The sequence below is a fragment of the Callorhinus ursinus genome, unplaced genomic scaffold (genome assembly GCF_003265705.2).
Source record: "Callorhinus ursinus isolate GAN/ISIS: 27379988/994484 unplaced genomic scaffold, GSC_fseal_2.0 scaffold8, whole genome shotgun sequence".
Classification (NCBI taxonomy): Eukaryota; Metazoa; Chordata; class Mammalia; order Carnivora; family Otariidae; genus Callorhinus; species Callorhinus ursinus.
Window position 1 is genome coordinate 24,942,033 of NW_027397070.1, and position 20,891 is coordinate 24,962,923.

At 35.1% G+C, this 20,891-nt stretch overlaps 1 protein-coding gene across 4 annotated transcripts in view; it reads left to right on the top strand.

The window, feature by feature from the left end:
• KLHDC1 (kelch domain containing 1) overlaps positions 1 to 20,891 on the top strand; it is a 49,192-nt gene that overhangs the window by 1,532 nt on the left and 26,769 nt on the right. For 3 of the 4 annotated variants that reach the window (XM_073895169.1, XM_073895168.1, XM_025870517.2), the window contains exons 2-5: positions 12,299 to 12,369; positions 12,842 to 12,959; positions 13,392 to 13,510; positions 20,355 to 20,433. In XM_073895169.1, the coding sequence (XP_073751270.1) occupies positions 12,299 to 12,369; positions 12,842 to 12,959; positions 13,392 to 13,510; positions 20,355 to 20,433 (387 nt within the window). The remainder of the gene's footprint in view (positions 1 to 12,298; positions 12,370 to 12,841; positions 12,960 to 13,391; positions 13,511 to 20,354; positions 20,434 to 20,891) is intronic. The other variant, XM_073895170.1, reaches the window with a different exon arrangement.

The following is a 20,891-nucleotide window of genomic DNA, read 5'->3' on the forward strand; positions in this document are numbered from 1 at the left end:
AAACTAACATAAATTAGATGTCTCTGCTTTCTTAATGTCTAATATTTCCACCATTTGTTCTTTATAGAAAAAGAGCCTAGATATAATGATGGTTTTATGCAGAAGAAATATTTTGATTGTTTTTGAGCTCTGCCACTTGAAGATGTAGAGGTGTCAAACTTCTTCTGCTATACTGATTCTTAAGATTGCAAAAGTTAAGTGAAAAAAAATCTCATTTAAAATAGTAATCTGCACTATCTCAGATCTGGTGACAGTGTACATTTCTTTTAGGCCTACAAATGAAATGTCTGACTATTTTTATGTCATTTTAATCTTGAAAATCGTGTAATTGATAAGATTCCAGGTGTTCAGGTGGCAGTCAGTGAATAGACTATTTATCGATCCAATGAGTAGAGTGCTGTAAGAACTGCTCTGAAAAGTGCTGCACAGCTTTAGCTAGTCTCCTACAGGCATACCTTGGATATTGCAGGTTTGGCTCCAGACCACCATGATAAAGGAGGTCAGATGAATTTTTTGGTTTCCCAGTGCATATAAAATTACATTATACTGTAGTCTCTTAAATGTGCAATGGCATGATGTCTAAAAAATGTCTAAAAAATGTACATACCCTAATTTAAAAATACTTTATTGCTAAAAAAGGCTAACCATCATCTGAGCTTTCAGCAGGTCATAATCTTTTTGCTGGTGGAGGGTCTTGCCTTGATGTTGGTGGTTGCTGACTGATCAGGGTGGTGGTTGCTGAAGGTAGAGTGGCTGTGGCAACTTCTTAAAGTACGACAGTGAGGAAGTTTGCATTATCGATTGACTCTTGCTTTCATTAATAATTCCTTCATAGCATGTGATGCTGTTCGATAGCATATCTACCCACAGTAGAACTTCTTTCAAAACTGGAGTCAATACTCAAACTGTCCTGCTGCCTTATTAAGAATAGAAAATGTAATATTCTAAATCTTCCGTTGTCATTTCCACCATCTTCACAGTCTCTTCACCAGGAGTAGAGTCCATCACAAGAAACCACTTTCTTGGCTCATGCATAAGAAACAACTTCTCATCCGCTCAAGTTTTATCCTGAGATTGCAGCAACTCAGTCACCTCTTTAGGCTTCACTTCTAATTCTAGTACTCATGCTATTTCTACCACATCTGCAGTTCCTTCTGCCACTGAAGTCTTGAACCTTCAGTTTTTAAAAAAACACAGTATCTGTGAAGCGCAGTAAAACGAGTGCAATAAAACAAGGTATGCCTGTACTTTTTAAATTTCAGGGATTATCAGCAGCTAAAATACGTCTAAGGCATGAGTGGAAGGAAAGAAAATGGGAGGCAAAAAAGACAGCATATCATGAGAAAAAGTTGAATCCTTCCTTTTTATTCAGATCCTTCTGAACAGAAGATAGCTAAAAGGCCTTGGAATCTGGAGGTAATCCAGCAGTCAGTAGTTAAGAATAATGATCAAATAATTCCAGATTGTATGTTCTAATCACAGTTTTCTTCCTTATTAACAAAAAACGATATGTGTTAAAATTCACAAATATATATCCTAAAGCTTGAATGGCCCACAGATAACTGTCTGGATTACTCATTACTCTGTTGTTGGGACATATTCTATAGGACATGGCATCTGAAAACAACTCTGCTTCTCTCTAGAGGTGAGAGCAGAAGTGCTGAAAAGAGTAAGTGGCACATTTGAATTGGTGCCAGAATATTCTTTTGCTCCTACTTCTTCCATATCCTTTCAGTATCACTGAACTTCATTCAAACTTTAGTACTACAGGGAACGTTGAAAAGTTCTGAGTGGTTTCCCCAAATTTTGGAGGAAAAGCATAGGGGTTTAGCATGTTTGTAGGTAGTATGCTTTCCTCTTAGGATTTTATTTCCATAACACAATTGATGTTAGTACTTTCTGCCCTGAACTTTTCCTTATAGAAAATATCTGCATAAATATGCATAACTACATATTTCTGTTTTGGATGTGGACTTAAAGGGAAGATCAATTTAGAATGTGTTTGAAAAGATTCCAGATGGGAGGCTTACAATGCCAGATACTAAAACATATCACAATACTATAATAGTTAAATCAGTAGTCCTGATGCAAGATGAGATAACATGATGGAATGGAAAAGAAACTACATAAACAGCCTAGCACACCAGACTATTTTATACTTAAAAGGTAGCATTTTAATTCTGGAAAAACAATTACTCATGCAATAAGTGGCCTGGGTATAGCTAGAGGAAAATGATAGTGGAGCCTTAGGACTGAAGAGTTAATGTAGGGAAACTAAGGTATATCATACCAGAAGAAAATATGTGACTTTTCAAATCTTGAGAAAAGAAAAATAAATTGGGTAAAACTATGAAGGAAGATTGGTAGATAAAACTTTAAAAAAAGTTTAAAAATATGGTTTTAAACACCATAAAGTAAGAAAGCAAGTGACAAACTGGGGAAAATATTTGCAATATATATGATAGGCAAAAATGAAGATTAATAACTGTACAAATAAAAGTTAATATCTCCATTGAAAAATGACCAATGGATATGTACAAGCAATTTACACAAGAAGAAATATAATATGAATCAAAGAAACCCAACCAAAAATGAGATTTTTTTCTTCTTCAATTTGCAAATATTAAAAAGAATTTTTGAGAAGAGCATGGGGAAATGAATTAGTCTGGTGATGGGAGCACAAATTTGTATGACCTTTTTGAAGGAGAAGTTTAGTGATGTGTATGAAAAGCCTTAAGTGTGTATTCTCTTTTACCTAATCGTTCTGCTTTACATATTCTTAGAGGGTCACATAGGCCATCCACGTCATGTGGAAGACGTTTATTCTTTTCAGATGCCCAAAATTTGAACCTCCTTTCTTTATTGTAGTATCGCCCATCAAATGAGTCTTGTAGGGGTATTTGTTGTAGTTGTCTGACTACCTCCTACCTACTTCCCTAGAATGTAAATTCTATAAAGATATAAGTTTTGTTCCCTGTTGTATCCCCAGTATCTAGAATTGGGTAGAGCTTAGAGGAGGTGACCTATAAAAAGAGGCTGAGTGCCGCGTACTCATTTTTCCAGCCTCTTTTGCAGCTAGGTTGTGGGCAAGTGGCTTGGACTTGGTTAGATGAATCTGTGCTAAATTTGGACTCGGAGTAAAGATGTAAAAACAAGGAGCTGCAGAGGATTCTTACCCAGCAATAGAATCTATAGGAAGATCGAGGTCCCTGACATAAAAGGCAGAGCTACAAACCGGCAGCGTGTTCCTCCCCAGTGACAGCAGCGGTTACCTCGCTGGTCCTGTTCTCTGCCATGATTTCAGACCTTGCTCTTCCTCGAGGAGATCAGAGGCTGGTTCTCCAGCTTCCCTTGCCGCTTTTGTGAGTGACTTCGTATTCACTTCTGAAAATTTTATTTTCTTAATTTTAAAATTTGAAACGTATGTACAAAAAGAATAGGTAAAATAAGTATCATTTAAGTTAAACATGTTTAACTTCCAGATTAAGAAATCGACTAGATTTCGTTTTGGTTTCCCAGTGCATATAAAAGTTACATTATACTGTAGTCTCTTAAATGTGCAATGGCATGATGTCTAAAAAATGATGTCTAAAAAATGTACATACCCTAATTTAAAAATACTTTATTGCTAAAAAAGGCTAACCATCATCTGAGCTTTCAGCAGGTCATAATCTTTTTGCTGGTGGAGGGTCAGTTGGTTGGCTCAGTTGGTTAAGCGACTGCCTTCGGCTCAGGTCATGATCCTGGGGTCCCGGGATCGAGTCCCACATCAGGCTCCCTGCTCAGCAGGGAGTCTGCTTCTCCCTCTGACCCTTTTCCCTCTCGTGCTCTCTGTCTCTCATTCTCTCTCTCTCTCAAATAAATAAATAAAATCTTTAAAAAAAAAAAAAAGAAATCGACTAGAACCAGTACCTTAGAAGTTTTCTGTTTGTCTTTCATGGATTAGAATGCTCCTCCCATCCCATAGGCTACCAGTATCTTGATTTCTAGTTAATCACTCTTTTCTTTATAGTTTTGCCACACACGTGTCTATCTCTAAACAGTATATTATTTGGTTTTGGAATCCTAGCATACATTTTCTTTTGTGACTTAGTTCTTTTAGTAAATGTATGTGTTTTAGATTCACACATTGCTTGTATTCGGCTAATGTGCCCTTGCATGGCTGTACCTGTTTTGACTTGATGTCCATTCTGATTAGTCAGTTTCTGTGCTGCCTGGTTATTAAATATTTTGAAAATCACCCCTGGATTCACTCATCTGATGTGTGTCCTGTGTAATATTCTGTTGTGTGAATTTACTGCAATTTATTCCACTATTGTTGAATATTTCTTTTTTTTTTTTGGTATTGTTAAGGAGTGCTACACTGAGCATTCTTATAACATGTCTCCTATTATATGTGCACAAGCATGCGCACTCTCTAGGGCACATACCAACGAATGGACTGCTGGGTCTCTTGGTATCCCACATCTCCAAATTCACTTGGAGATGTCACTGTTCCCAAAATATGTGTATCAGTTTACCCTCCCCTTGGCCTCCTCCTTACTCCACATCCTTGACAGCATTTGGTACCATCTGGCCTGAAATATTTTGCCAGTCCAGTGAGTGTGACATATTTCATTGCGGTTTTGTTTGCTTTTCTATGATTACTAATAAAGTTAAGTGTCTTGTCCTATGAACTATTATAAACTATTTGTATTTCCTCTTCTGTAAAAATGCTGGTTCATATCTTTTGCTCATTTGTCTATTGGGTTATTTGGTTTTTTTTTTCTAACTGATTTATAGGAATTCTTTAAGTATATAGTTGTACAAATTGAATATGTCTTCTCAGTTTGTAGCTTGTCTTTGTGCTTTCTTGATGATTGTCTTTTGTTCAACACAAGTTCATTTTAATGTAACTTCAGTTTTTTCCTTTATTCTTTGTGCTTTGTGCATCTTTAATCTGTCACAATATGAAGATCATAAAATTTTCTATATTCTAAACAATTTTCAATTTTGCTGTCCCTCTTTCAACCTTTTTTAAATCTGAATTTTTTGTTTGCTTAATTGGTTTAAGATAGGGATCCAGTTTCATTACTTTTTCTACATGGATAACCAGTTGTCCTTGTGTCATATATTAAATAGTCCCCCCTTTCCCTGCTAACATGTAAACTCAGTCTATCACACATCAAGTTTTCATGCATGTGTGTTCTCTTTCTAGGTTCTTTATTATGTTCAATTGGTCTCTCTTTTCTTTTGACAGAACCACATTATGTAAATTATAATAGCTTTATTAGAAGTTTAAATGTTAAATTATAAGTTTAGTATATGTGTTGCCGAAGCGAGCACAAATTATAAGTTTAAATACCCATTCTAGCTTGTTTTTCAGGAATATTTTGGTTTTTTAGAGCCTTTTGTGCTTTTGTAATTTTCTTTACTATTTTGTAGTAAAATATGTAAAACTTGTAATTTGCCATTTTAGCCATAGCTTAGTGTACAATTCGGTTGTATTAATTACATTCCACAGTGTTGTACAGTGTTACCACTGTCTAGTTCCAAAACTCTTCATTTCTCCAAACAAACTCTATATCCATTATGCAATAACTCATACTCCTTTCCTCAGTCCCTCGTAACTTCTAATCTTTTTGTCTTTATGAATTTGCCTTTTTCTAGATATTCCAAATAATTGGAATAATACAATATTTATCTTTCTGAGTCTGGTTTATTACCACAATGTTTTCAAGGTTCATCTGTGTTATAGTATATATCAGAACCTCATTCCTTTTTAGGGCTGAATAAGATACATTGTATGTCTATACCGCATTTTGCTTATCCATTCATCTGTTGATGGGATACTTGGGTTGTTGCCATTTTTTGTGTACTGTGAATAATGCTGCTATGAAATTGGCATAGAAATATCTGAGCCCCTATTTTCAATTCTTTTGAGTACCTAGGAGTTGAAAGGCTCGGTCATATAGTTATTCAATATTTAACTCTTAGAGGAACTGTGTAATTGTTTTCACAGTGCTTCCTCATTTGTATAAACTTTAGAGGGAGATTGTCAAAAAAGTACCCTAATGAGATTTTGTTACTGTATGCAATCATTAGATCATATGAGGGTGACAGACATGTTATGAAATTGAGTCTTCTCCAATTATATAGTATATCTCTCCAGGATTTTTTAATTTTTTTTATAAAGCTTTATGGTGTTTTCATAGGGATCTTGTACACCTTCTATTGTATTTCTTTGTATTTTTTATTTCTATTGTTAATTTTTTGGGGGGGTTTTAGTGTTTTATTTTATTTATTTTTTTTATTTTATTTATTTTTAAGTATTTATTTATTTGAGAGAGAGAGAGAATGAGAGAGAGAACACGAGATGGGGGAGGGTCAGAGGGAGAAGCAGACTCCCCACTGAGCAGGGAGCCCGATGTGGGGCTCGATCCTGGGACTCCAGGATCATGACCTGAGCCGAAGGCAGTTGCCCAACCAAATGAGCCACCCAGGCCCCCTTGTTAATTTTTTTTAAACTAAATTTTCTGATTGTTGCTGGTGTTTTGAAATACAGTTGACTTTGAATACTTTTGATTCTGGCAAGCTTTCTTAATTTACATTAATTCTCATAATGCATCTGTTAATTTTCTTTTTATTTTCTATGTAGATAGTCATATAATCTACAAGTGATGACAGTTTTGTTTCTTCCATTCAAATTTTATTCCTTTAATTTTCTTTACATTACTGGTGGACCCAAAGTACAATGTTAAATAGAAGCTGTTTTTTTTCTTGTTTGTAATCTCAGAAGGATAGTTTTCAACTATTAACCATTAAGTTTGATGTTTGTGTTAGTGTTTTGTTTATTTGTTTGTAGGTAACCTTTTTCAAATTGAGGAAGTTTTCTTCCATCTGATTTCTGATGAATGACTTTTGAATTTTGGAGAGTGATTTTTCGCATCATACTGAGATAATCATATTTTTTCTCCTTTAGTCTCTTAACTTACAGTAATTTATAGTAATAGTATTATAATGCTATTATAATGCTATAAATGCTATAAAACTGATACTGCACTTTCTAGATTAAATGTAAGTTAGTATAATTTTTTTTTATACATTACTGGATCCTGTTTGCTAATTATTGAGGGAGGATTTTTACATCTGTTTGTAAGTGGATTAGGTATTGTTCCTTCTTTTATTTTCTGGGATGGTTTTTGTAAGATTGAATTAATTATTCTTTGAATGTTTGGAAGACCTCATCTGTAAAGCCATCTGGTACTTACTTTGTAGAGGAGGTTTTAAATCTCTGATTCAATCTATTTAAGTCTATGGATTGTTCAGATTTTTCATTTTTTTCTTGACTCAAATTTGGTAAGGTTCCCTCACCCTCACCACCAGCTTCAGGAGTCTGTCCATTTCATTTAGGTTTTAAAATTTCTTGGCATAAATCTAAGTTGTTCATAAAACCCTCTGTAGTAGCCATAGCCCTTCTTCCATTCCTAAAATCATTTAATGGCAACTTCCTTTCTTTCCTTTTTTGAATAATTTTGCCAGAGCTTTATCAGCCTTCTGAAACATCAACTTTTGGTTTACTTGATCTTCTCTGTTGTGTTTTTTTTTAATTTCATTAATGTCTGCTTTTTATGTCCTACTTTCTATGGGTTTATTATGTTGTTATTTCTTGAACTTCTGAAGTTGGATGCTTAACTCATTCTTTTTGAGACTTTTAAATTCTTTAAGTGTGTAAGGCTATACATTTTCTTCCGAATACCTTTTAACTGTCTTCCTCATTTTGATAAGCAGTATTTTGCTATTTTACAATCCCAATATTTTATACGTTCCACTATTATTTCTTATTTGACCCATATGTTGTTTGGGAAAATATTTTAAATTTCTATGTTATTTTTATAGTTAGGTGTCTGTTATTAATTTCTAACTTAATTGTGTTATATTCAGAATGTGGTTTATGTCTATCTGTTGCCAATCCTTTGGAATATGTTGAGGCTTGCTTTCAGGACTAGCCTGTAATCAGTTTTCATAAATATACCTTAGTTCTTTTTTTAAAAAAAAGAGTTTATTTATTTAATATTAGAGCACGCGTGCAAGGATGGGGGAAGGGTGGGCAAAGATATGAGACTCCATCCCAGGATCCTGGGATTATGACCTGAGCAGAAGGCAGATGCTTAAGTGACTAAGCCACCCAGGTGCCCCTATACCTTAGTTCTTATAAAGAATATATATTCTAATGATCAGGTGAAGTGTTTTATATATGTCTATTTTATCAATCTTGCTGATTGTGTTGTTCAAATCTCCTATATCCTTTTTGATTATTTTATTTCCTGTTCTATCAATTATTGCAACAGGGATTAAAAACTCCTACTCTGACTGTAGATTTGTTAGTTTCTCCCTGTGGTCTTGTCTGTTTTTACTTTAATGTATTTTAGGCTACCTTTTGATGTGTATATGATTTTAGAATTATTCTACCTGAGTAATTGAATATTTTATTATTTTGTAATGATCCTCTCTATGTGTAGTAATATTGCCTTAAAATCTGTTTTCTCAATACATCTACACCGGTGTTCTTTTGGTTAATATTTGCATGGTATACCTTTTTCTATCTTCTGATGGAAACTCTGTATATATTTTAGATGTGTGTGTTATAACCTGAAAATAGCTGGATCTTGTTTCTGTCTAGTCTGACACTCTGTAGATTTTATCTGAAGAGTTTATTTAGCCTATTTGTACTTAATGTGATTCTGATATACTATTTTCACCAGATGTAGTTTTGTTTTGTTTTGAGAGAGAGAGAGAGGGAGAGCAGGGGTGGGGGGGGCAGAGGGCGAGAGAGAATCTTAAGTAGGCTCCATGCCCAGTGTGGAGCCTGATGTGAGGCTCCATTTTCACCACCCTGAGATACTGACCTGAGCTGAAATCAAGAGTCAGTGGCTTAACTGACTGAGCCATCCAGGCATCCCCAAATCTGTTTTATATTTGCCTCTCTCTGTTTCTCTTCCTCCTGCTTCTTAACTTTCTCATTTCAAGGATTGTTTAAGAAGTTTTCTGTTCTCTTTCCATTTTTTTTGTCTTTGTGTAGAACTTATGATTTATTTCTAACCATGTAGTAGCTACTCTATTTCAACATGGATACTTCACAAAGTTCAAAGTTAATAGTTTTCCTTCTTTCCAGAGAGTTCAAGTACTTTAGAAAGTTTAAAGTCCAGTCACCCCTTTCCCTAGGTAGTCCTATCCTGCTTCCCTCCCCTTAAATTAAGCATCAAAAAAAAAAAAAGTTTGGCCCTTTTTATGTGTTTGAATTTACCCACACATTTACTAATTTCTTGTCATATTGTTTCTTATCACATTTCAGATCTTTGATTGTAGATCATTTTTCTTTTGTCTGAAATAGCACAACTATTACAATTTCTATAAGTGAGGGTTGATGATTGGCCAACTGTCTCAACTTTTGTTTGTCTGAAAAGTTCTTTATTTTACCTTGGTTCTTAAAATATGTATGTATATATATTTTAAGATTTTATTTATTTATTTGACAGAGGTAGAGAGCACAAGCAGGGGGAGCAGCAGAGGGAGAGGGAGAAGCAGACTCTCCGCTGAGCAGGGAGCCCAATACGGGACCCTGGGACCATGACCTGAGCCGATGGCAGATGCTTAACTGACTGAGCCATCCAGGCGCCCCTCAAATATGTATTTTTACTGGGTAATAGAATTATAGGGTGACAGTTTCATTCAACACATTGGCTAGTACTTAGTCTTTATTGTTGCTAATGAGAATTCAGTCATGAGTTGCCATTTGTTCAAAGGTGATTTGATTTTAATCTGGTAGTTTTTAAGAATATATATTTTTCTTTGATGTTCTGTTGTTTTACTGTGATGTGTCGTGGTATGGTTTTCTATTTATTTATGCTTGAAACTTGTTAGGACTTCCTAGATCTCAAGGATTGATGATGTTCAACAGTTTTGCAAAATTCTCACCCTTTGTCTCTTCAAAATATTGCCTCTTCCTCATTCTCTCTATTACATGCTGATGAAATCCTGATTAGACTAAGTTCTTCTCTTTTCCCGTGTCTCTTAACTTCTTTTTTTTATATGTTCCATCTCTCTGGGCCATATTTCCATATAAATCAGTTAACTAATTTTCTTTTTTAGGGTCCTCTTGACAGAACAGTTTTAGTGGAATGATGGGCTCAGAAGCCAGGTTAATCTGGATTGATGAGAAAATGACAGGTGAGGCAGTGGAGACATTGACTCTAGTTAGTGTGGAAGTTTTGTTGTGAAGGGAGCCAAGAAATAGGAGGAGTTAAGGGAGGGTTTGTTTGTTTTAAAGGTGAGTGACATTAAGGCACATTTGGATATCTATAGGAATGATCTATTAGAGAAGGAAAACATGATGTAGAAAGGAGGGGATAATTTAAGAATGAAATTTCTCAGAAAACAAGAAGGAACAAGTCCACATTTTTCAATTCTTTGATTCATTTGTGGTTTTGTACCACTGCATTTAAAGATTAGTGAGATTTTTTTTTTTAAATCAGGCTGAGATGAGTCTCTTGTGAGTTTAACAAGTATTATTCACGTATCCGTTCACTCAATCAATCAACAAACAGTACATTTGCCTTTTTTGTGCGGGTACTGTGCTGGGCTCTGGGAACAGAATTATAACAAGATAAACATGACGCATGTACTCACGAAGCTTATGGGTTGGTGGTAGTGGGTGGATGTGATACAGACAAAGACTTGGGAGGGAAAGTACAGTACAGTAGGAGAGCGTTTAAAAGGGACCTTAAATCCCTTACCCTTTTTCTGGGAGATTAGAGAAGCAACATTTAAACTGATTTCCAAAGAATGAGTAGTTAGCCAGGCAAATTCTGGGAGAGTATGCCAAGAAGAGAGAAGAGCACAGGTAAAGGCCCTGTTGCCAACAAGGAACTGGCAGAAATTTAGGAACTAGAAGAAGACTAGAGCACAGTGAATGAAAGGCAAGATGAGCTTTGGAAGGATAGCAGGTGCTATATAGTACAGAATCATAAGAATTTTAGACTATACTGGGAGCAGTTGGGAAGTATTGAAGGGACTTAAGGAGAAGAGTGACAATCTATTTTCATAATATTTCTCTTATAAAAGTGTGTTCATGAGGCTACTGGAGCCTGATGCCATTAAACCTTAGAATCATACAGATGATTAACATAACATAATAAAATAAAATTTTAAAAAACCTTAGAATCATACAGTTACCACACTCCTTCTTAAAATTATTTGTTTACTTATCCATCTAATATGGCTTCCACAACCAGACATGAGTGGAAGTTTCCTTGGAATTAACAGAATGATTTTCTGCTTTGTGTGTGTGTGTGTGTGTGTGTGTGTGTGAGGGTGTGTGTGTGAGTGTGTCTGTTAGAGAGAGGAAGAGAGAGAGATGGTGGTAGGGGTCAGATACTTGGTATTCAAGATATATTTTTTAAAATTTAACAAACCAATGAGAAAATTAACCAACTCTATTTAACATGTAAATAATGTATGCATCACATAGTCTAAGAAATTCTTAAACTGCTATCTTTTAAAACTAGCTATTTTTTAATTATTTTATAGACTCTAATAAATTATGATGGATTTATGTAAGGATTTGTTTTAATCCCTAAGTTTTTAGGCTTAATATAAATAAGATTGTTTTTCTATTCTTATTTCTCTTTTCATCATAAATGTCAGAATGTACTATTCTGTTTATGTTATCAGCTTCTTTAGAGATTATTCAGATTCTGAGTTGTCATTTTGACTAGCTAAATTTGTCTTGATCCTTAGAGTCTATATTTAAGGAACACCTGACACTATGCCTTGCACATAGTAGGCACTCAAAAAATATGCTCAGTAGATCAAGATATCCGATACAGTGCTCTTAATTTACCTTATAAAAATTTCCTTCCTTTATTCCTTCATTTCACCCAAAACATATTGCCTTTTTTTGATATTCCTTTTCTTCCTGACTTTGTAGTCTTCAGTATTCTGCTCAGAATGTTATTTTGCTATATTCCCTAACTCAGAATCCCTTTTTTAAGGTTTGATTGCCCTGAGTCTTTTTCTTGAGACTCATGTACTTGTTATTTTGTATTCTAAACCTTTCTTGTTTGCCCACTTTCTCTTAGAAGACGTCTTTTTTCCTTTCTTTTTTGATCTATCTTAATTTAAATTGAAAAACCCATCTTGGAGCCTGTTCATGATTTTATATTTTGCAGCATCTTAATCGCAGTTTTTCCCATCCTGAGGAACTATTTAATTGTTACTGTGTAATTGATAAACATAATTTTATGTATTCTGTTTTTAGTCTATTGAAGACAATGAAGTATATTTGCCTAATGATGAAATTTGGACCTATGATATTGATAGTGGGTTGTGGTAAGTAATTTTAAATTGCAAAATGTCCAGTCTTAATATCTGTTTTAAATATTTTCATAGACTACAGGGAATTTAAGACCAAACTTAGAACATACTGTAACATTTATTGTCTCCCTTTCCTTTTCTTTGAATGCTTTATTCTCGCTGGCTGTTTCTTTTCCCTGCTCCCGTCCTCTCTTTGCTCTTTGTCGTTTGCCATTCCTTTCAAGGCTAAGCCTGTCCCAGAAGACTTTGCTTTGTTCTACCAATTAATTCCCAATTCTAGTGCTACGTCAAGATTCTGCAATTTTTTTTCCAATAGGTTGAAAAATCTTTACCATGGATCTTAGAGTTTTTACAGTATTGCCTACCATGGCATTTCAATTGTAATTGTCACTGACAATCTTCACTGAAAGAGTACTCGTGGAGTTCAAAGGGAATTTTAATTTGCCTTTCTGGAAAGTCATGGAATTCCATGTTATTCTTGCTGCAGGACCATGCACCTCATGGAAGGAGAACTCCCTACCTCCATGTCAGGAAGTTGTGGTGCTTGCATTAATGGAAAGCTGTACGTTTTTGGAGGATATGATGACAAAGGATACAGCAATCGAGTAATACTTTCTTTCAATTCAGGAATGCAGCAAAATGTAATATTTATTGTATCACTTAATCTTACAAGTTTACAAATATTTAAAAAAGAAGATAAAAATAGAAAATCTTGAGCTTACAAGTTTTTAAAAATAGATTGAAAATGCAGCCATTGTGTTCTTCTCTTCTTCCACGTCTTTCTGCTTCAGAGTTAGCTCCATGCTTAGTTGGTGTCTATAGGGCAGAGCATGATGGGACAGGATCCATTTCAGGATGTCTCATATGTCATTTTTGCTTCTAAAACACAGTCTCATTTTTATTAACTTTACAATGAAAAATTTTACCTTTTAAAGAGGAAAGAGTAGTATTATTAATTCTTGGATCACATATTCCCTCAGACACAGACTTAAGTTTTAAATGCCCTGTCTGCTAATGGTGTTCTCCTCTTTTAAAAGCTTTATTTTGTTAATTTGCGAACAAGAGATGGAAACTACGTTTGGGAAAAAATCACCAGTTTTGAAGGACAACCACCCACACCACGTGATAAACTCTCTTGCTGGGTATATAAAGACAGGTAATGCAGCGAAATCCTCTCATTAACTACACTTAAGTAAGGGTGATAGCTTGTGGCCAAAATAGAGAAAGCTTGAAAGTCTGGATATTTTTTTCAAGATATAATTACAAACTTGTTTTGACTCTGTGGATAATGACAGTTCTTCATCCTGGATAAGAGCCATGTCATAAAAATAAGTATTGTGGAAGCAACTGTTTGGTTTTTTTTAAATAAACTTACTATTTAATTAAACTTTCTGCATAGTTAACACATTCACATGGTTCAAAAATCAAAACCATATTAAAAAGCTGATGGTGAAATGTCTGGCTCCCACTCCGACCCCCATCCACTCTGTTCCTTCCCACCATGCACAAATAGCTACTCTACTAATATCTTTTGTATTCTTAGAGTAGTGGTTCCCAAACTTGTCTGCCATGGGAATCACCTGGGGATTTTTTAAAAATTCCAAAGCCCAGGTGATACCTTATACCAATTAAATGGTCATCTCTGGGGTTATGATGTTTTGAAACTCCTCAGGTGTGTCCAAGATGCAGACAAATTTGGAAACCACTGCCATCAGTGTTAATTTATGCAAATAGAATCAAATACATAGGAGTGTATGCACATATTCCTTTTTTCTCTCTCTTCCTTACACAAATAGCAGTGTACTCTGTACATTCTTCTGCACCCTGCTGCTTCTGTTAGTTAACGGTATACCATGGAGATCTTTCATCTTTCTGTATCCTGAGTGAGAAAGCTGATTTCCTTCCTTCCTCCCCTTTCTTTTCCTTTCTTTTCTTTTTTTTTTTCTTCCTTTCTTTCTTTTAATAGCTGCATAGTATTCCCCTTTGAGGATATACCATAGTTTATTTAACCTTTCCCCTGTAAATGAAATAATACTTATTTCAATTCCTTTGATATTACAAACTATGCTTTAATATCTGTGTGTGTGTGTGTGTGTGTGTGTGTGTGTGTGTATGATTGCAGATCTATCCATCGGATAAAGTGAGATTGCATTTATAATTTTGACAAATACTTAGTTTGCTAAGGCTATTGTAACAAAGTACCATAAACTAAGCGGCTTAAACAACAAAAATGTGCTTCCTTGTGTTTCTAGAAACTGGAGGTCTGAGATCAAAATGTCAGCATGATTGGCTCCTTCTCTAGGTTTTGAGGAAGAATCTATTCCATGCCTCTCCCCTAACTTCTGCGGATTTGCTGGCAGTCTTTGCTGTTCTTGAGCATGTAGAGACATCACTCTGATCTCCACCTTCATGTTCACATAGCGTTCTCTCTGTGTGTGCGTGGCTGTCTCTGACTTTGTCCCTTATATAAGGACACCAGTCATACTGGATTAGAGCCTCCCCTAAGGACCTCATTTTAAATTGATTGCTTCTGTAAAGAACCTGTCTCCAAATAAGGTCACATTCTGAGATACTGGAGATTAGGACTTCAACATATGAAAGGAGAACACAATTAAACCTATAGCAATAGATTCTGTCAATTTTTCCTCCATAGAAGTGGGGCCATTTTGCATTCCAACAATGGAATGCTTGTTTCTCTATAGTCTTGCCAAGAGTTTGCTGGCAAACTCAGATTGTTTGTTTGTTTGTTTGCTTGCCAGACTGATAAATGAGAAATATCTGTCTTATTTTCATCTTCACTGAAAAAAATTTTTTGTGGGGTGTGAATGTATTTTCATATGTTTAAGGGCAATTTTTCTTTCTTTTTGTCTGTACTGTTTGTTTGTGTCCTTTGCTAATTATTTTCTATTTGAGTTTTGCTTTTGTAAACTTGATTTCTAGGAGTTATTTATATATTAAGGAAATTAGTGTTTGACTATGATACGATATGAAAATATTTTTCCAGTTTGTCACTTGTCTTTTGAGTTTGCTTCGTATGTGTTCTGTGTGTTTTGTGGCTTCCTGATCTTGAATCTTGATTAAAAGGTTATATATTAATTTACCTATATATTTTCCTCTAGTACCTTGTCATTTTATTTTTTACATTTATTTTTTTAATTTGAATTCAATTAACATACAAAATAATATTTGTTTCACGGGTACAGTTCTGTGATTCATCAGTCTTATATGACACTCATTACATTATAGAATGCTCATTACAACACATAAGCTCCTGATGTCGACCATCATCCAGTTAATCCCATCCCTCTACCCCCTCCCCTTATTTTTTACATTTAAATTGTAGATTCATTTGGAACTTATTCTGTGAATGGTTATGAGATATGGATCCAAGTTTATCTTTTTTTGAATGGCTGCCTGTCTGTAACTCAGTTATTTCCTTACCTTTATCATGTATTCACCTAATTTTCATTGGTATTTGGGTCTGAGTTTTCTATCCTATTACACTGATCTGTTAATGAACAAGTACTTCACTAGTATAGATATTGAAGCTTTACAGAACATTCTTATAGGACTACTCTAAATCATTAAGTGTATACCTTAAATAAATAATTATCACAAAATGAACACACGTAACTACCACCCAAGTAAAGAAACAGAACCTCATCAACTCTCTAAAATCCTTCATTATGTTCACTTCATAATCACTGTGCTCAGCCTCCTTGCTAAAGGAAACCATTATGCAGACTTTTAGTATCCTAAATTAGTTATTGTTTTAGTTTTTATACTAGCTATGGCATCCTTATAGAACTTATCCTTTTACTGAAATTACATTTTTGGGAGTCATTCATGATGTGTGTACCTTTGGTTTTATTTCCTTTATATAACTCTATTAAATGAAATACTACAAAATATTTATTCATTCTACTGTTGATAGACATTTGGGGCATTTCCACGTTTTTACTCTTTGGAATAATATAGCTATGAACATTCTTTTATGTACTTTGATACATAAGGGTAAACATTTCGATTGGGTATGTATCTCTTCATTCTCTCAGCAGTGTAATCTGATTTCAATATAGTCTAATTCACCAATCTTTTCCTTATGATTAGTGCTTTTGTGTCCTAGACTTAATTGATCCCAACTCTACAAGGTATTTTTGATCCTTTGAAGTTTTTCTTGTTTGTGTATATAAGAAACAGGAAACAGTGGTTGCCCTAGATAGGGAAATTGAATGATTGAGAGTAGGAGAGAGAATTATTTTTACTACACCTTTTCCTTAAAGTCATGATAAAATACATATAACATAAAATTTGCCATTTTAACCATATATGAATGTCTAATGAAGTGCCATTCATTACATTCACAACTTTGTGCAACCATCACCATTATTTAGTTCCCAAGTTTATCATCACTCCAAACAGAGACTCTATACCCATTAAGCAACACTTCCCCATTCCCCTTTCTCCCCAGCCTCTGGTAACTTCTAATCTACTTTCTATCTCCATGAATTTGCCTATTATAGATATTTATAAAAGTGGAATCATTCAATATTTATTCTTTGGTGTCTGGCTTATTTCACTTAACAAAATATTTTCAGAGTTCACTATGTGTAGTATGTATCAGAACTTCTTTCTTTTTACAGCTGAATAACATTTCATTATATGCATTGTGTGCATTTGTTTATCTGTCATCTGTTGATAAACACTTGCTTTTTTCCACCTTTTGGCTGTGGTGAATAATGCTGCTATGAACATTGGCTTACAAGTATTGTTTGAGTCCTTGTTTCCAGTTCTTTTGGCTATATGCCTAAGAGTAGAATTTCTGGGTCATATGGTAATTCTATGTTTAGTTTTTTGAGGAAACACCAAACTCTTTTCCACAATGACTGTGCCATTTCATATTTCCACTGGCAGTGTACTTGGGTTCTTTTTTTTTTTTAAAGATTTTTTTTAAAGATTTTATTTATTTGACAGAAAGAGAGACAGCGAGAGAGGGAACACAAGCAGGGGGAGTGGGAGAGGGAGAAGCAGGCTTCCTGCTGAGCAGGGAGCCCAATGTGGGGCTCGATCCCAGGACCCTGAGATCATGACCTGAGCCGAAGGCAGACGCTTAACGACTGAGCCACCCAGGCGCCCATATTCCTCCTTCTTCTTCTTGTTCTTCTTCTTCAAAAATAACAGCTACCCTAGTGGGTATGCAGTGGTGTTCATTGTGGTTTTGATTTGTATTTCCCCAGGGACTAGTGATGTTGACCATTTTTTCATATACTTGGCTATTTGTATATCTTCTTTGGAGAACTGTCTATGCAAGTCCTTTGCCCATTTTTAAAAATTGGGTTGTCTTTTTTTGTTGAGTTATAGGAGTTCTTTACTTATTCTGGATATTAATCTCTTATCAGACATATGTAGAGTTTTTTTGTTCTAATGTTTTGGGTTGGCTGGCCTCATAGAATGAGTTAAGAAGTGTTCTTTTCATTTTTGGGGGGGGAAGACTTGAGAAGGTTGGTATTAATATTCTGTAAATGTTTGGTATAATTTGCCATTGAAGCCATCGGTCCTGGGCTTGTCTTTGTTGGGAGGTTTTTTGATTACTGACTCAGTTATATAGGTTTATTCAGTTTTTCTATTTCTTCATAAACCATTTTTGATAGTGTCTTTTCAGAAATTATTCTATTATATCTAACTTACCCAGTCTGTTGTAGTATTCTCTTATAGTCCTTTTAATTTTTGTAATGTTGCTAGTAATGTCCCCTCTGTCATTTCCAGTGTTAGTGCTTGGAGTTTTCTCTTCTTTTTTGCCAACCTAGCCAAAGATTTGTCAATTTCATTGATCTTTTCAAAGAACCAACTTTTGGTATATTGTTTTTCTCTATTTTCCTAATCACTGTTTTGTTTATTTCCCCTTTATTTTTCATTATTTCCTTCCTCCTGTTATCTTTGGGTTTAGTTTGCTCTTCTTTCTAGTTCCTTAACGTGTACAGTTATGTTATTCATTTGAGATGTTTTAAAAAAATATTTAGGCATTTACAGCTATAAAATTCCCCCTGAGCACCACCTTCACTGCATACCATAAGTTTTGTTTTACTGCATTTTCTTTTTTATTTTATTGTATTTTCATTTTTATTCATTTCTAGGTAATTTTTAATTTCCCTTGTGTATTTTTTCTCCACCCATGGGCTGACCGTTGCTTTTTCTTTTCTTTCAGCACTTTAAAGATTTTATTACATTGGTTTTGGCCTCCATTTTTCTGGTGAGAAAGTCACTCTCATTTGTGGTTTTGTTCCCCTGTATATGTCTTTTTTCCTCTGGCTTTTCTTTATTTTTTTTAATTTTTGTTCCTCATTGATTTGATTAAAATGTTCCTATTTGTAGTTTCCTTTGTATTTATCCTGCTTGGAGTGTGCTGAGCTTTTTGGGTTGGTGGGTTTACATCTTTCATCAGTTTTAGGAAGCTCTTAGTAATTATCAGATATTTCTTCTACACGTTTATTTGTCTCTTCTCCTTCTGGGGTACCTGTTATATGACATTAGACCATTTCATATCGCTCCACAGAGCTTGGGCTCCCTGGGTTTCCCCCTCCCCCCAACTCTTTTCTTCTCTTTAGTTTAATTTGGATACTTTTTATTAATCTCTTGACCTGTCTCAAGTTCACTGGTCTTTTCCATTGCTATGTCCAGTCTCCTGTGAAACCTATTTAATCAATTCTTTATTTCTGGCATCTTTTTTTTTTCATTTTTAGCATTTCCATTTAGTAGTTCTTTTCCGTGGTTCTGTATCTCTGCTGAAATTGCTGTTCTTCCTGCATGTTTGTCCATATTTTACAAACTAGGTCTGTTAGCATCTTTATCATAGTTACTGTAGATACCATGTCTGATAATTCCACTGTCTGGGCCACCTTGGTGTCAGCTTATACTGACCCCCTCTTGATCATAGGTCGCTTTTTTTTTTTTTTGCCTTTTCATGTATCTTGTAATTTTTTCACCACATTCCAGATGTTCTGTGTGAAAGAATAGTAAGTATTAGAAAAAAGGATATTTATCTCCAGAAAAGGACATGCCCTTTTCTGTTTTTCTCAGGCTGTTAGAGTGGTAGTTCAGTCAGTCTCATTTGTAGTTGAGTTGTGTTTGGGATTATTGTAACTGTTGCAACTGTTGTACAACTGGCTTCAAATGTTTTGAGGCAAGATCATGACTGTCCTTTGCTAGGACCCCATGTCTGAGCACTGCATGCAGATTATCTAAAGATGTTCAGCTGTACTTCACAGTGTTTTCACCCTCAGAACTGTGGAAGATCTCTCCCTGTTTTATAGCCTCACTGGGAGGTCTTTGGGTCACCAGGGAGTTCTCTTTGCTCTCCAGTGCCACGTTTTGCTTTCTGTACTTTGGGAGATCTTTTTCAGCCTTGTACCTCCTCCCTTGGACTTTTGAGGGCAGCCATCCTGTGTGCTATAATGACTTGATATGCCTCTGAGGTATTTGCTTCAGATCTCCTGTCCTGGTCTCAAAGTTTAGTAGTTTAAAGCTCATATTGCCTCAAAGATGTTTGCTTAGTTCTCTTCTGCTTCCAACCTGTTGATGACTGGTGTGAGCCTTCTGAAGACTATGTGAAGGACTTGTTGAGTGGATTCAAATTCCCACTGTGGCTGATTTTCTTAAGATTCTAATTTGCCATGCCAGTCTATAAGTGGCTGTTAAAATTTTGGGTGATTTCTTTTACAAACCCTCTCTGTCCTGGATTCTTCCTCCTCTTGCTGTCATACCAGGAATGAAAGCAGCCATGCATGGGTCTCTTTCCTCCTATTGAGAGTCCATCACTTTCTGGAATTAGTTCATTTAGATTTCTTTGTTCCCTTCTCTCTTTGATTTTTTTTAAACTATGTTTTTTTAGGTTATTTGGCTAGTTTAGGTTATTAGGATGAGAGAGATGATCTCTTTCAACTTTCATTGAACAGACTGGAAATAGAAATTCTAAAGTGTGTTCTTTTGTATTTGTTTTTCAGATTAATATATTTTGGTGGCTATGGGTGTAGGAGACACAATGAACTCCAAGACTGTTTTGATGTTCATGATGCATCTTGGGTAATCACTGTTTACATTTTCCTCTAATTTAGTATCACTTTAAAGTGTTTAGAAATGATGACTCCTCTAATTTAGTATCACTTTAAAGTCTTGAGAAATGATGACTTCACAATTATATTTGTTGGAGTCAACATGACATTCTTCCCACAACATTTTCTAGGCTTATCTGGAATGCCACAGTCTTTCTCAGTTTAACTTGCCATAATTGACACTATGAAAAAAAAACATGTTTTCTCTTTTTTGGATTCAGATTCAGTTGGAGGAGGTTCTCTCACCTTCTCTCACCTAGTGGTATTAGCCTTCATGGCTACTGGCAGAATAATGTCTTACTTTATTAATCACTTACACCTGTTTCTGTTAGACAAGTAGAGATTTTAGCACAACTTGGAAAAACTCTGTTCATAGACAACCAGAATGGCTGTTGCTGACATACACCTCCTTCTAGGTATGTCTACCAG